Here is a 13,128-nt window from a genome sequence, read left to right on the forward strand (position 1 = left end):
ACAAGTCTGTATATGTATATATTTGTTGAATGACTTGTAATGTTATCGTTTATGCTTTATGGTCTGTATCGGAACATGACATCCCGAGTTTTGGTTATATAATGAAAATGCATCTCTTGATGAAATGCTTTGATAAATATTATTTTATGATGTTTTGTTTTGGGAACAAATTCCGCAACTCTTTTAAATCAAAAGGATTTACTCTGAAATTATTTAAAAAGCATAAATGAAATCGGTCTTTTCTGGCCGTGATTTTGGGGATGTCACAGGTCTTAATGGATTAAGACATGGAAGTGAAGATGGGGTGGCAGACCAGTACGCCATGTTTACTCCAGTGTACGTTGCGCGTACTGGGTCAACGCCTCGACCCCTGGTGAACACCAGCGTACGCTTGGCGTACAAGCCAAGTACGTCGCGCGTACGCAGTCAGTGGGCTTAGAAGGATTTTGGGCTCGTTTGGTGTTGGGCTCTAGACTTAAGTATATTGGGTCTCAGCCCACCTGATTGTAGCAAGTTATTTTGGTCCTAAGGCCATGTTTGGGGCTCTTGGGCCATATTGGGCCTTAGAGGCCCTGTAGTGGACTTGGATGCCATTTTAGGATTTTATGAATTTGGGCTTTGAAGGAGAGGAGGCCCAATAAGGCAACGGTGAAGGAGCCTTTTTGCCTTAAGTCAATGATTAGGGTTTTGGACTTTCATGTTAGAATGTGGCCTGATTTCTAATTAGGGTTGTATGCTTGCATGATAGGGATAGGAGTCCGTGAGTCATCTGTTGAGTGTGATTTGATACCCACAGTTTGAGGTGAGTCTTCCTTCGCAGTATTTGTGGGTCGCAGTATTTCAACGCAGCCAGCTCTCTAGCCTTTTTCCCCTCCTTAGCTGCCTCTTCCAACTCCCCTGAAAAACAGCATCAAAGTTCTTTACTAACTTGTCAAAAACCATGCAATCTTTCTCAATGTCATGCTTATACAAACTTAGGAATCTCTCTTTAAGCGTGTAATCTCCAAGTCATTTTTCCTTCCAAAAATGTGTGTAATTTCCAGCTCCAATTTTCCTGCAAAAAGGACTATCCAAAGAAATGTTTCAATCCTCAAGCTCCTATTTTATATGAAAAATAGAGAGCCATGTCCCAAAATGCCACACTTCACAAAAGGGCTCCAATCAACTACACTATTGTTATGTAAAGCTTTGATATAAGAGTACCAAAGAGAATCAACTTCTATTTTTAATCACCACCACCATTTCGTAAGAAACGCAATATTTAGGGATCTAAGGCTTCCCACTCTGAAACCTCCTATTTACTTGGGTTTTGTAACCACGTCCCACGTAACCCAATGAATCTTCTTTTTGTTATTGTATCACCTTGATCCAGGTATTTTCCATTTATACCGTTAGTATGAAATTTAGCTGCAATATTGGTCCTTTAGCCCCTTTAAAGGGGACATGTGATCCATTGAGTACGTTGGGCGTACTCAAACGTACTTAGGGCGTACGTGGCTGGGGGTCAAACCCTAATTTTTAGGGTTTGTACCCTATTCAAGCATCATTATGTCCTCAAGACCTTTTCCCTCATCATCCTACATCCCCCAAATCGTCCCTTTGCAACCCTAATTCATTGTGTAAGCATCATGAGCTTGAGAGTGCATTTTTAGTGTCCTTGAAGGAAGAAGGAGGGGAAATCATCTTGGAAGCTTAAGCACACTACGTAGAAAAAAAATGACAACTACGTAAAAAAAATTAGCAACTGCATAAAAAATTTTTACCACTTTATTGGATCAACCAAGCCCAAAAATTTCTTTATAACTTAAACTTATTAATTACTAATCCAAAAATCCTATTAGTTTTAGCCAAAAAATAACTAAAATAGCCCAATGGCATTTGGATAATTGGATATTTTGATCCAATTGGGAGAATGGGAGACAATTAATCGACAGGAGCAAAAAGAAAAAGAAAGGAAAACATTGACACTAACAGGGACGGACGCACTGTGTTTGCAATCAGCGACTTCACTTGACGACTCGATGACTTCGCTTGCTGCTTGATGATTCCATGAGTTACATTGCTATTTCCTTCTAATTTCTTAAGTGTCTTGTTGATTGAGTAGCAAAAATCGATTCCCATTTGTTCAATTCGACTCCAAGCCCTACCTAAGAATGAAGCAAGTAAGTGTTTGAAGATTGAAATTTTACCAATTTGTTTAGGTTGAAATCGAAATTGCTATGTTTTTTATCTTGAATTGGTGAAATTGCTATGTTTTTATTGATGTTATTGACTTGTTGATTGATTTGGTGAAATAAAATTGCTATGTCTTATTGTCTTTATTGAAGTTCAGTTTTGATTTGGTGTAATTTGTATGTTTTTACTTTTTATTGAAGCTATTGGATGATTTGGTGAAATTATTAGTTATTTAGCTTAATGTTGAATTGTGGGTTACCCTTGGCGGTTTTCTTACCAAAAGACCAAGACCTAATCCTAATGAAAGTGGTGAAGGATCTTCCCAAACACCAACCACCAATCAATCAATCCCTTCGATTTCTAATGCAATTCCACAAACACCCTGATCTAATGAAACTAATGATAGTGTTGATTTGAAAGATCTTCCAAAGGACCCGACGGACAGGCCAAAGATTACAAGGTATGACTTAAATATAAGAGATGATGTAAAAATGGCATATTTACTTCAAGGACCTTATCAAATAAGGCTACATAAGTTTCCAAAAATGAAAATAGGTGATAGATCATTAAGAAGCTTCGTTCCTTCATGGGTTAACAATTTTGATTGGTTGGAATATAGTGTGAAAAAGAAAGAGAAAACATATTGTTTATATTATTATGTGTGTGGAGACCTCATGGGACAAATGAGGGAGATATGCATTTGTTTCCCAAGGTTTTGATACTTGGAATAAAAAATGCATTTCATACTCATGTGGGCAATGTTGATAGTTTTCACAACAAAGCAAGAGAAAAGTGTGATTTTTATTGAGAGAAAAACAAGCTATTAATGTAGTCTTGAGGAGGCAAACTGAAGCGGATGACCATAAATATAAAGTGCAATTACGTCTTTCTATTATTGTTGTTAGACTTTTATTGAAATTCGGTTTACAGTTTCGTGGTAATGACGAGTCGGTTAACTCGAAAAATAGAGGGCTTTATATTGAAGTGTTAAAAGCCATTCAAGAGACTAGTGAAGATATTTTCAACAATACTTTAAAAAATGTTCCTAAAAACAATCAACTTACTTGCCCTAAATTTCAAAAAGAACTTGTGCAATGTTTTGCACAAGAAGTACTTTTGAGTATTCATCAAGATATTAGTCGAGATGTATTCACATTATTGGTTGATGAATATAACGATGTCTCAAAAAAGGAACAAATGGCTATTATTTTGCGATATGTAGATAGTCTTGGATTTGTGAAGGAAAGATTCATTAGAGTTGTGTACGTGAATGATACATCCTCTTTGACACTCAAAAACGTCATAAATGAAATACTTACAAGTAATACATTGAGTATTAGTCATGTAATTTATTCTTTACTTTTTTGTTACTTCAATTTAATTTAATTAGCTTTATGTGTTATATATATATATATATATATATATATATATATATATATATATATATATATATATATATATATATATAAGAGGACAAGGTTATGATGGGACTAGCAATATGCTAGGAGAATTCAATGGTTTGAAAGCTTTGATATTACAAGAGAATGATACAACTTTTTATATACATTGTTTTGCATACCAACTTTAATTACTGGTTGTAGCTGTATCAAAGAACCATGATGGTGTTAGTGATTTTTTTGAGCAAATTTCGTTGGTGGTTAATGTTGTTTGTGCCTCGTGTAAAAGAAAAGACTTACTACGGGAACAAGCAAGAGAAAGGGTGCAAAGAGGCTTGTGTAGTGGTGAACTTGAAACAGGAAGAGGGTTAAATCAATAGACTACACTTGTTCGAGCGGGAGATACAAGATGGGGTCACATTTCAATACACTCACAAGTTTGATGAAGTTGTTTGCGGATGTTCTTGTAGTTTTAGAATCTGTGAAAGTAGATGGAGGGTCATTGGCAAAACGTCAACAAGCGTTCAAAATCTTAGTATATTTTAAATCTTATGAGTTTGTGTTTTACTTATATATGATGTATGGCATTTTACCCTCACAGATACATTATCAAAGCAACTTCATAAAAAAGATCTAGAAATTTTAGAAGCGACTTCGATGGTTAGAAGGACAATGGATGCATTGCAATCTTTAAGAGACATGGGGTTTGCTAGCATTTTGCTAAAGGTATCATCTTTTTTTTTCAAACACACAATATTGCCACTTTGGAAATGGAGGATTTTATGTTGGTGTGAGAAACCGTATGACCACAAAGACCAATAAATTTCATTTTGAGGTTGAAATCTTCAACACGGTGGTGGATATTCAACTTACAGAATATCAGGATCGATTTAGTGAAACAAGCACCCAGTTGCTAGAATACATGGGTGCTTTGAGACATTAGGATTCATTTGTACAATTTGACAAATCAAAGTTGTTAACGTTGGCTAAGTTGTACAAGTATGATTTTGATGATTTGGATTTGATAGATCTTGAAGGACAACTTGAGATATTTTATCACTCTTGCATCAAAGATGAGCGGTTTACCACTTTGAAAGGAATTTCCGAGCTTTCTCGATTAATGGTTAGTACGGGGAAACATCGGTCTTATCCTTTGGTTTATAAGTTTTTAATGTTGGCTTTGATATTACCTGTAGCGACCGCAAGTGTAGAAAAATGTTTTTGGAAGATGAAGCTCTTGAATAGCGACTTGCATAACAAAATTGGCGATGAGTTTTTGACTGACGCATTGCTTTGCTATGTTGAGACTGAAGCACTTGTGAAAGTTAAGAATGAAAAAGTAATGGAACAGTTTCAAAAGATGTATGCACGAAGAGGACAAATTTAAATTGTAATAGATGATAGATCGTTGTTATGTTTTTAACTTTTATGTAATGGATCACTTATTTGTATTAGATGTAATGAATTATTTTTCGGTTTTACATTATGTTTGATCAGAAAAAAATTGGCAACACATACTGTCAGTTCCCCCGTCTGTTCCTGCCTAGGTAGCATGTTTTTTTGGAGAGCGTTTTCGGATAAGATCATGTCGGCTGCTACACTTAAAAATAAGAGAGTAAACATTGAATCAATTGCAGGTGTTTTTTTTTGTGAGAATGAAGAAGAAAACATAGATCACTTGTTTTGTGACTGCCCATATGCGAAAACAATTTGGGTATGGATTCTTAGATGGCGTGGGATAGTGGTGAAGGTCGATTTCAGCAAGGTTAAGGAGATCCTAAACTTTGTGTCTAATTGGGGAAATTATCCAAAACAAAAGAACATCTTGTTGGGAATTTGTTATGGCATATTATGGGATGTTTGGAATGTGTGAAATGATCGAATTTTCAACAAATCCAGAATTCCCCTACTAAAGTGGTTGACCTCGTTAAATCTACAGTGTTCCTGTGGTTCAAACCTCAGTGTAATTCAAAAGTATTTAGATGGAGTGATTGGAGTCATTGTCTTTTCCTTAGCATGTGATTGTATCTGCTAATACTTTTAATATGTATTTACTCTACTTTCTTTGTATCTATTTTCGTCTAGTATCTAGCTAGGTAAGGTCTTTAATTGCTTTGTTTTAGATGCAAATAAGTGTTTTGTGAACTAAAGAGGTGTGTGTCTTTAATTTTTTGTTTTAGAGAACAATGATAAACAACTAAGTGTTATTTAGAACAATGTACATGTTGCATCCATTGATATGTGATTATAACTAAGATGAATGTGTCGTCATGTGTATCCAAATTAAAATGGGCTAAGAGGGTGGTTCATTTGGCTTGTGGATCACCAACATAAAAAATGGGTGTGGGTTGTAGTGTAGTGTTGGTAGTGGCAAGGATAATGGAGATGGTGGTGGTAGTGGTGGTTGTGGTAATGCCGGTAGTAGTGATTGACAATGATCACGATGGAGGTGGTGGTGAGTCAGTGATTACGATAGTGGTGTTGATGGGTGTGGGTGTGTGTTTGTAGGGTTGGGGTGGTGTGAGGGTGGTTGTATATATATTTATATATATATATTAAATTGAATTAAAAAAAAGTGAAAAATAATAATTATTAGTTCTTTAAAATTTTCTAAGTTCTTTGTAATTTCGGAAAAGTTTCTTTTTCTATGAAACTTTTAGAATAATCATTGAACTAAACGTGTTTTAAAAACTCTCATTTTTCTTAGAAATTTTTTCCTAAAAACACCTCATTTTTCCATAACTAAATGCACCAATATCTTTTTCCCGAGTGTGTGATTTAGGAAGGTGTTACTTAAGTTGTGTATATTGCGTTACGTATATTAAAGATGATATGATCTAAAGGGTGATTTCTGAAGAAGTGTTCAAATGTTTATTTTGAATATAGTGTTTTCAAAACATCCAAATAAATGCAGCTATAAACTAGAACTCAATGCTCTTCAAATGGATCTACAACCCTTGTAAAAAGATACAAGTTTACAAATCCATCAAACCAAAATAATATTCCCACAGTAGACGAACACAACCCAAACATCAATCCATTTTGTTTAATCAATACAATTTATCATATATTAGGGAAGCTATTTAGGTTTATCCAAAACATTCTTCACAAGGCCTCAGCTCGTATCAGATTTCTCCAATGCTGCAACAGAATGCCACCTTTGTTAGTGTAAGAGCAAAAAAGAAACAATGGCTGTTCCAAAATTTACTGGATTAATTATGGCTTTAAATATAATAATCACTTCATATGTAATGTGGAAAAGAATTTTTGATGTAGAAACAGGGAGTGAGGTTACTGTTGTAGTTCAGAAGCTTCTCGATGAGATCAACATGAGTCATTAGCATTCTTCTGCAACAATAACGGACAAGTCCCAAAGCATCAAGAGCATCTCTGCATGAGTCAACAGAAAAAAAAAAGACCATAAATTATAAATGAATCAAAGTTCTTATGAACACAGCCAATAAAGGTGAAAAGTTATAAACAGAAGGAGTTAGCACCATGATATGTAAAGTTAAGATAAGAAAAAAGAGTATGCATATGCGTCCATAGGAGAGAAGTAACAAAGTTTACTGTGCTTCTTAACAAAATTTCTTCATCAGATTTCTGTAATTTTATCAATTTAGAAGTTGATATTAGTGTGTCCAGCTTTAGATTCCAGCTTTCAGAAAAGGGGCAAATATACAGAGTCGAAAACTGTAAGATGCTGTAAATACCAATATTCTCTGTATATTCAAAATCTTGAATCTATCACTAACAGGGCTATAATTGCAATCAGCAACGTAATCACAGTTCTTCTAAGGCCAAGCATTCGATTTATTAAAAAAAAAAAAGGCATCGAGAATTCCTCACCCTTCCGTGTAATCAGACTGGAGAAGATCAAGATACGTGTCCCATTTGTTTCCAATGACCTAACAAAAACACACAAATTTGTCGATGAAATTAGGTCCTCGAAAGAAGTTACGAAACATTAAACATACGAACAAAAACATGATTCGCTTTATGTTAATCGGAAAAAAAAAATACAGATGATTATTCGAGAATTAGGGTTCTAGGGTTTACCTTGCCGCAAGTGAAACAACGAACAGGAATAATCATCCTTGTTTCCCCCCTATGTGACTTGCTATGACTGTATAGCTTATATACCCGGGATATTGACGGAAATTAATAATTTTAGCTCGTAGAGAAATTCATAGGAAAAAAAAAGATATATAGTATTTTTTTTTTTTTTTGATGCTGGAGTTCAAAAAAAATGTCTCATGTTATAATTGTTAAGATGTAACAAACAGAAACAAAATTTCGTTCTTAAGTATGTTTGTCCTTAGGGAATTTGACTTATTAAGGTAATTAAGTATTTCAAATGTTCACATATGGGTAATATTGTTTTTTTTGTACTCATTTACCCAACTAACTTGTTTCAGCCGTTTAAAAATAACCAACATTACCGGCTATTACCTGTTTTAGCCGGTAACATTGATTTAGCTCGGTTTAAAAGATTACGTGGAATGTTACGTGGCTATTACACCCCTTTCTCATTTAATTAGGGTTCGTCATCGTCAGCTAACACACCTCGATTACATTCTTCTGTGAGAAATCAATCGATACATCAAATCGACGATTAGGGCTTGGAATTGAAGTTGGAATTGTAGTCGACTGCTAGCATGGCATCCTCATCTACAGGTATGTATATATCTGTAGATTTTCATTACAATGGATTCTTTTCGCCAAACCCATTGGTGTACTTAGACCCCGTAAAAACAAATGTACGTGATGTGGATTTTGGGGGATTTACGTATAAAGAGTTTCTTTTGTGGCTTACGAAATTAACAAATGGAGCATGTGATAATGTCTACTACTGTGTGAGAAAGGAAAGCTTGTGTGAGGGTATTAGAAGAATCGACAGTGATGCTGATTATTGGGAGTTTGTGGAAACTGTTTATAGTCTGGAGAGTGATAGTCTTGAGAGTAAGTTAGATGTGTACATTGACCACCGAAATGAACCAATTCTTGATTGGGCTGATAACGAGTTCTTAGCAGATGGTAAAGGGTATGAGTCAGATTATATGGATGAAGAGGATGACAAGGATTCTGAAGTTTCAATGACAATGGAATATGAACATGAATGGGATGATGAAGAGGAACATACTTTTGATAAAACTGTTGGAGACCCATTCTTGGACAAACTTTCAGGGCATATTAGTGATGATGATGAAGAGGAAGCAAACAATGGGAAACTTAAGGATGTTGTGTTCCCTGTCCATAATGAGAATCAAGAATGGGAGCAAATGGTGCCAGTTTTGGGTATGAAGTTTTCTAATCCATTGGAATTGAAGTTGTGTATCACCAACTATGCAGTAAAAAATGGATATGATTTATGGTATGAGAAAAGTGATCATGAAAGGTTATTGGTAAAATGTTGTAAAGGTAAGACAAATAAACAGGGTAAAGGTTGTCCTTTTAGGTTATGGGCAACCTGGATGAGCAGTGAAAAATCATTCCAGATTAAATCTCTGAATGGTATGCATAATTGTGCAAGAGTGTTCAAATTTGGGTCCATTGTTACCTATAAATGGATAGCAAAGCATTTCATGAATCATATACTTCAGAAACCAAAGATGAGTATAAGGAAGTTGAAAGCTAAAGTCAGCAAGAAATTTAATTTGATTGCAAGTGTTGGTCAATGCAGAAATGCAAGGAAGTATGCATTTCAGGAGATAGAGGGTACTTTGAAAGAGCATTATGCAAAAACATGGAGCTATGGAGAAGAGATAAGAAGGACTAACCCTGGATCAACAGTGAAGATGGATGTAGATGTCATGCCTGATGGAACCACATATTTCTCAAAGTTTTATGTATGTTTCAAGGGACTGAAGGATGGATGGATTGAAGGTTGTAGGAGGGTAATTGGACTAGATGGTTGCTTCCTAAAGGGCATATGCAGAGGTCAGTTGCTCTCTGCTATAGGTAGAGATGCAAATAACCATATATATCCCATTGCTTGGGCTGTCGTATCAGTGGAAAGTAAAGAAACATGGAAGTGGTTTATTGACCTTCTAATTCAGGACCTTGGAATGGGAGTTGGGCATGGACTAACCTTGATATCAGACCAACACAAAGTAATAAATTTCTATTATTTTCATCTTTATTTTAGCTTATGTTATGTTTTTGTTGTTTAAATTTTGTGTCTATTGCTAATAGGGATTACTTGAGGCTGTGAAGGAAAGGGTCCCAGCAGCAGAGCATAGGCAATGTGCTAGGCACATATGTGCTAACTTCCTGAAAAGGTTTAAGGGCCAAGTGTTTAGAAAGCTTTTCTGGTATGCTGCTGCAGCTACTACCCCTGCAAAATTTGAACAACACATGAATGAAATCAAGAAATTAGAGCCACTAGCTTATGACCATTTGATGGAAAGGGACCCTAAAACTTGGAGTAAAGCATTTTTTCAGACTGATAGGGCTTGTGATGCATATGAAAATGGTATATCTGAGAGTTTCAACTCTGTGATTGGAGTTGCTAGGAAGAGACCACTAATCACCATGTTAGAAGAAATTCGAATTTATGTGATGGAGAGGCTTTATAGACGAAGATTAAGGGGCAATCTTGGGATTTAACCATATGTCCTACCATTAGGCTGAAGTTGTCCAAGCTTAAGGATCTTCAAAGGTAAGTGCTTAAAACTGTTTGTCCTTATATATGTTTGTCTTTAAACATGTTTGTCCTTATATATGTTTGTTTGTCTTTAAACATGTGTATATGCACAGGTTTTGGAAAGTAATACCATCTGGTTATCAACAGTATGAAGTCAGACTTGGGTATGATGCATATGTTGTGGATATTGGTAGCAGGACATGTGCTTGCAGAACTTGGCAGTTAACAGGTTACCCTTGTGTGCATGGGTATGCTTGCATTGCAAGCCTCAACAGGGATGTAGAGGAGTATGTGTCACCATGGTTTACCACATCAATGTACCTAAACTGTTACAGGTATACCATTAACCCACTAAATGGTAGTGACATGTGGCCTCATGTAGACTACATCAACCCATTGCCCCCCAAAAGGAGAAGGCTACCAGGAAGACCATCAACAAAAAGGAAAAGGGATCAGGTTGAGAGGGAAAACCAAGGAAAAAAGCATTCAATCACAAAAGGAGGTAGTGTGATGAAATGCAGCATATGTAGGGAAAGTGGGCATAATAAAACAACCTGTCCTCAAAAACCAATTGGGGAATCATCAAATGCAAGTTCAAAGAAAAAGAAATCCAAGAAAGCTGGTATGTTTGATATATTTATTTATATATAACTTGTATAAATTAACATATTTGGCATAACTTAACTTTTCAAGTAATACAAAACAGATAAAGTGAAGGTTGTATTGGCACATGAAGTTGATATTGACAGTGAAAGTGAAGTTGAAATAGAACCTGAAAGTGATGTTGACTCTTTTGATATTGAATTTGAAGATGATGTGCAACCTGAAGTTGAAGATGGAGTAGAACCTGAAGTCCAAGATGGAGTGCAACATGAAGTTCAAGATGAAGTGCAAGCTGAAGTTGAACCTGAAAATCATCCTGAAGTTCATGATGCTAACCAAGTTGAAGTTCACCTTGCAGTTCAAGCTGAAGTTGAACCTGAAGTGCAAGTTCAAGTTGAAGATGCTAACCAAATTGTAGTTCAAGATCAAGTGGAAATACCAGCTTTTCAAGTTGTAGTGGGAAAGAGGGCAAGGAAACCTTCAGAAAGAATTACAAAACTGAAGATAAGAAAGATGTGGGAGGGAAAACAGGGCAGTAGTGATGACAATCCGTATGAGTTGGATTAACTTTTGGCTTATTGTACTGTTGTTAATATTTTTGGCATCTTTGACTGACATCTTTTAACTTTAGAATCTTTTGGCACATCTTTTGAAAACTAGTTGGAATAGCTTAACTTTTTGCACATCTTTTGGGTGTAATGAATGTTTAACTATGTTATGTAAAACTTTTGTCACATCTTTTGAAGTCAATGTTCCCTGGAATGTCTATAATACATTACCATCTTTTGCACATCTTTCTAATACCATTTGTATTATTTATAATTTATTACCAACTTTTAGAATATCAACTGTAATCACAATTCCTTTACAGTGTAATCATAATTCCATTACATTGTTTGAACAATTCAATTCCAGTGATTAACAATAACATTACAAGTTTTGTACACTACCATTCCAATGATTCAATTACAATGATTCAATTCCATAACAATGTTTATTACTATCTTTTATACTACCAAGTTTAATACCCATTCCATTACAATCATAACAATGTTTATTACTATCTTTTATACTACCAAGTTTAATACCCATTCCATTACAATATACTATTCCATTCCAATGATAGAATATAAGCTTTTTCATTGAAAACATCACAAAAGCATACATAATTTAGTCATACTACATCATAATACATAATTTAAAACAACATTTTGACATACAAGAGAAACAAGAAAATTAATGCAAGTCTATGGGTAAACAATTTCCAGTTGACTTTGTCAAGTTCTTGTTTATTCCTGTTCTTCTCTTCTTCAATCTTCATCCTGCATATGCTGATTTCATTCTCCAATGTACAAATTTTCAAGGTAAGATTGCAGCTTTCTTCTGCTTTCATCCTGTAATGCCCTCTTCCATCTTTCCTCCCTTCATCCTCATCCAACCATTGCCAAAATTTACAGCTTGGAGTTTTTCCATTCTTCAAGAAATTTATAAAACATGTTAAATTGAAGGATGAAGAAGAAATAAAAAGTATGAATTACCAGTGAGTTTTGACAAACTCTGAATTTCCTTCCAGGATTGTCTGGGGTTCTTGATGTCTTCACACGAGATGGCAAATCGCAATCACATGGATGATCCGATTGCAATTCGTCTTGTCGTTTGGAAGAAAAGGATGAGGAAGAAGATGCCATCGATCGATCTAGGGTTTTAATTAATAAGCTGTCGTATCTCACCCTTCTTATAATGTAAACAATTCTCAATGCCACGTAGGTGATGACTATTGTAGCGTACAAGCCACGTAGATGCCACATCACCCAAAACCTACAATAGCCGGTAATGTTGGTTATTTTTAAACGGCTGAAACAAGTTAGTTGGGTAAATGAGTACAAAAAAAACAATATTACCCATATGTGAACATTTGAAATACTTAATTACCTTAATAAGTCAAATTCCCTTGTCCTTAAAATGGTTTTTATGAAACCTGTGTTTAGACTTTATATGATGATGTCTACCGAGCTTTGCACACAAATGCTATTTATCATGAATATCAATGCCATAGATCCATTAAGTTGAAATTATTTTAAATAAAGTTGAAATTATTTTAGATAAAGGCTATTTTTGTTATTTTATGAAACTTGATATTTTCTTTTAAAATTTTTAAAAAAAATTCAAAACTTTTTTATTGTATATTTTTTAAAAGTTAGGATTTATTACATTCATTTTTTACAATATTGCTTTACATAAAAAAAATTTATGAAATATATTTGTTTTTACATGAAATGTAAAACTTATATAAATAAAAAATTAAAA

The 13,128-nt window shown here is 34.8% G+C and overlaps 2 protein-coding genes across 2 annotated transcripts; one reads left to right on the top strand and one right to left on the bottom strand.

Annotated features, from left to right (window-relative positions):
• Positions 1-3,981: 3,981 nt before the first annotated feature.
• On the top strand, positions 3,982-4,959 carry LOC111885559 (uncharacterized). Its single transcript, XM_023881807.1, has 4 exons — positions 3,982-4,084; positions 4,174-4,298; positions 4,408-4,498; positions 4,601-4,959. The coding sequence occupies exons 1-4, from the start codon at positions 3,982-3,984 to the stop codon at positions 4,957-4,959; spliced, it is 678 nt and encodes a 225-aa protein (XP_023737575.1).
• A 1,530-nt stretch (positions 4,960-6,489) lies between these two features.
• On the bottom strand, positions 6,490-7,732 carry LOC111885589 (DNA-directed RNA polymerases I, II, and III subunit RPABC5). Its single transcript, XM_023881836.3, has 4 exons — positions 7,632-7,732; positions 7,422-7,480; positions 6,868-6,962; positions 6,490-6,713 (listed from the first exon to the last, which is right to left on the bottom strand). The coding sequence occupies exons 1-4, from the start codon at positions 7,665-7,667 to the stop codon at positions 6,688-6,690; spliced, it is 216 nt and encodes a 71-aa protein (XP_023737604.1). The 5' UTR covers positions 7,668-7,732; the 3' UTR covers positions 6,490-6,687.
• Between the last annotated feature and the right edge of the window lie 5,396 nt (positions 7,733-13,128).

Source organism: Lactuca sativa, chromosome 9, assembly GCF_002870075.4.
Source record: "Lactuca sativa cultivar Salinas chromosome 9, Lsat_Salinas_v11, whole genome shotgun sequence".
Lineage (NCBI taxonomy): Eukaryota > Viridiplantae > Streptophyta > Magnoliopsida > Asterales > Asteraceae > Lactuca > Lactuca sativa.

Excerpts from the sequence above, each read along its gene's own strand:
- LOC111885559 (XM_023881807.1), top strand. The coding sequence starts at position 3,982 with ATGGGGTCACATTTCAATACACTCACAAGTTTGATGAAGTTGTTTGCG. Across the intron at positions 4,085-4,173 it reads TGGAGGGTCATTGGCAAAAC|ATACATTATCAAAGCAACTT; the intron begins GTCAACAAGCGT and ends TTACCCTCACAG. Across the intron at positions 4,299-4,407 it reads TTGCTAGCATTTTGCTAAAG|GTTGAAATCTTCAACACGGT; the intron begins GTATCATCTTTT and ends TTTCATTTTGAG.
- LOC111885589 (XM_023881836.3), bottom strand. The coding sequence starts at position 7,667 with ATGATTATTCCTGTTCGTTGTTTCACTTGCGGCAAG. Across the intron at positions 6,963-7,421 it reads CAGTCTGATTACACGGAAGG|AGATGCTCTTGATGCTTTGG; the intron begins GTGAGGAATTCT and ends TGACTCATGCAG. Across the intron at positions 6,714-6,867 it reads GAAGCTTCTGAACTACAACA|CATTGGAGAAATCTGATACG; the intron begins GTAACCTCACTC and ends ATTCTGTTGCAG.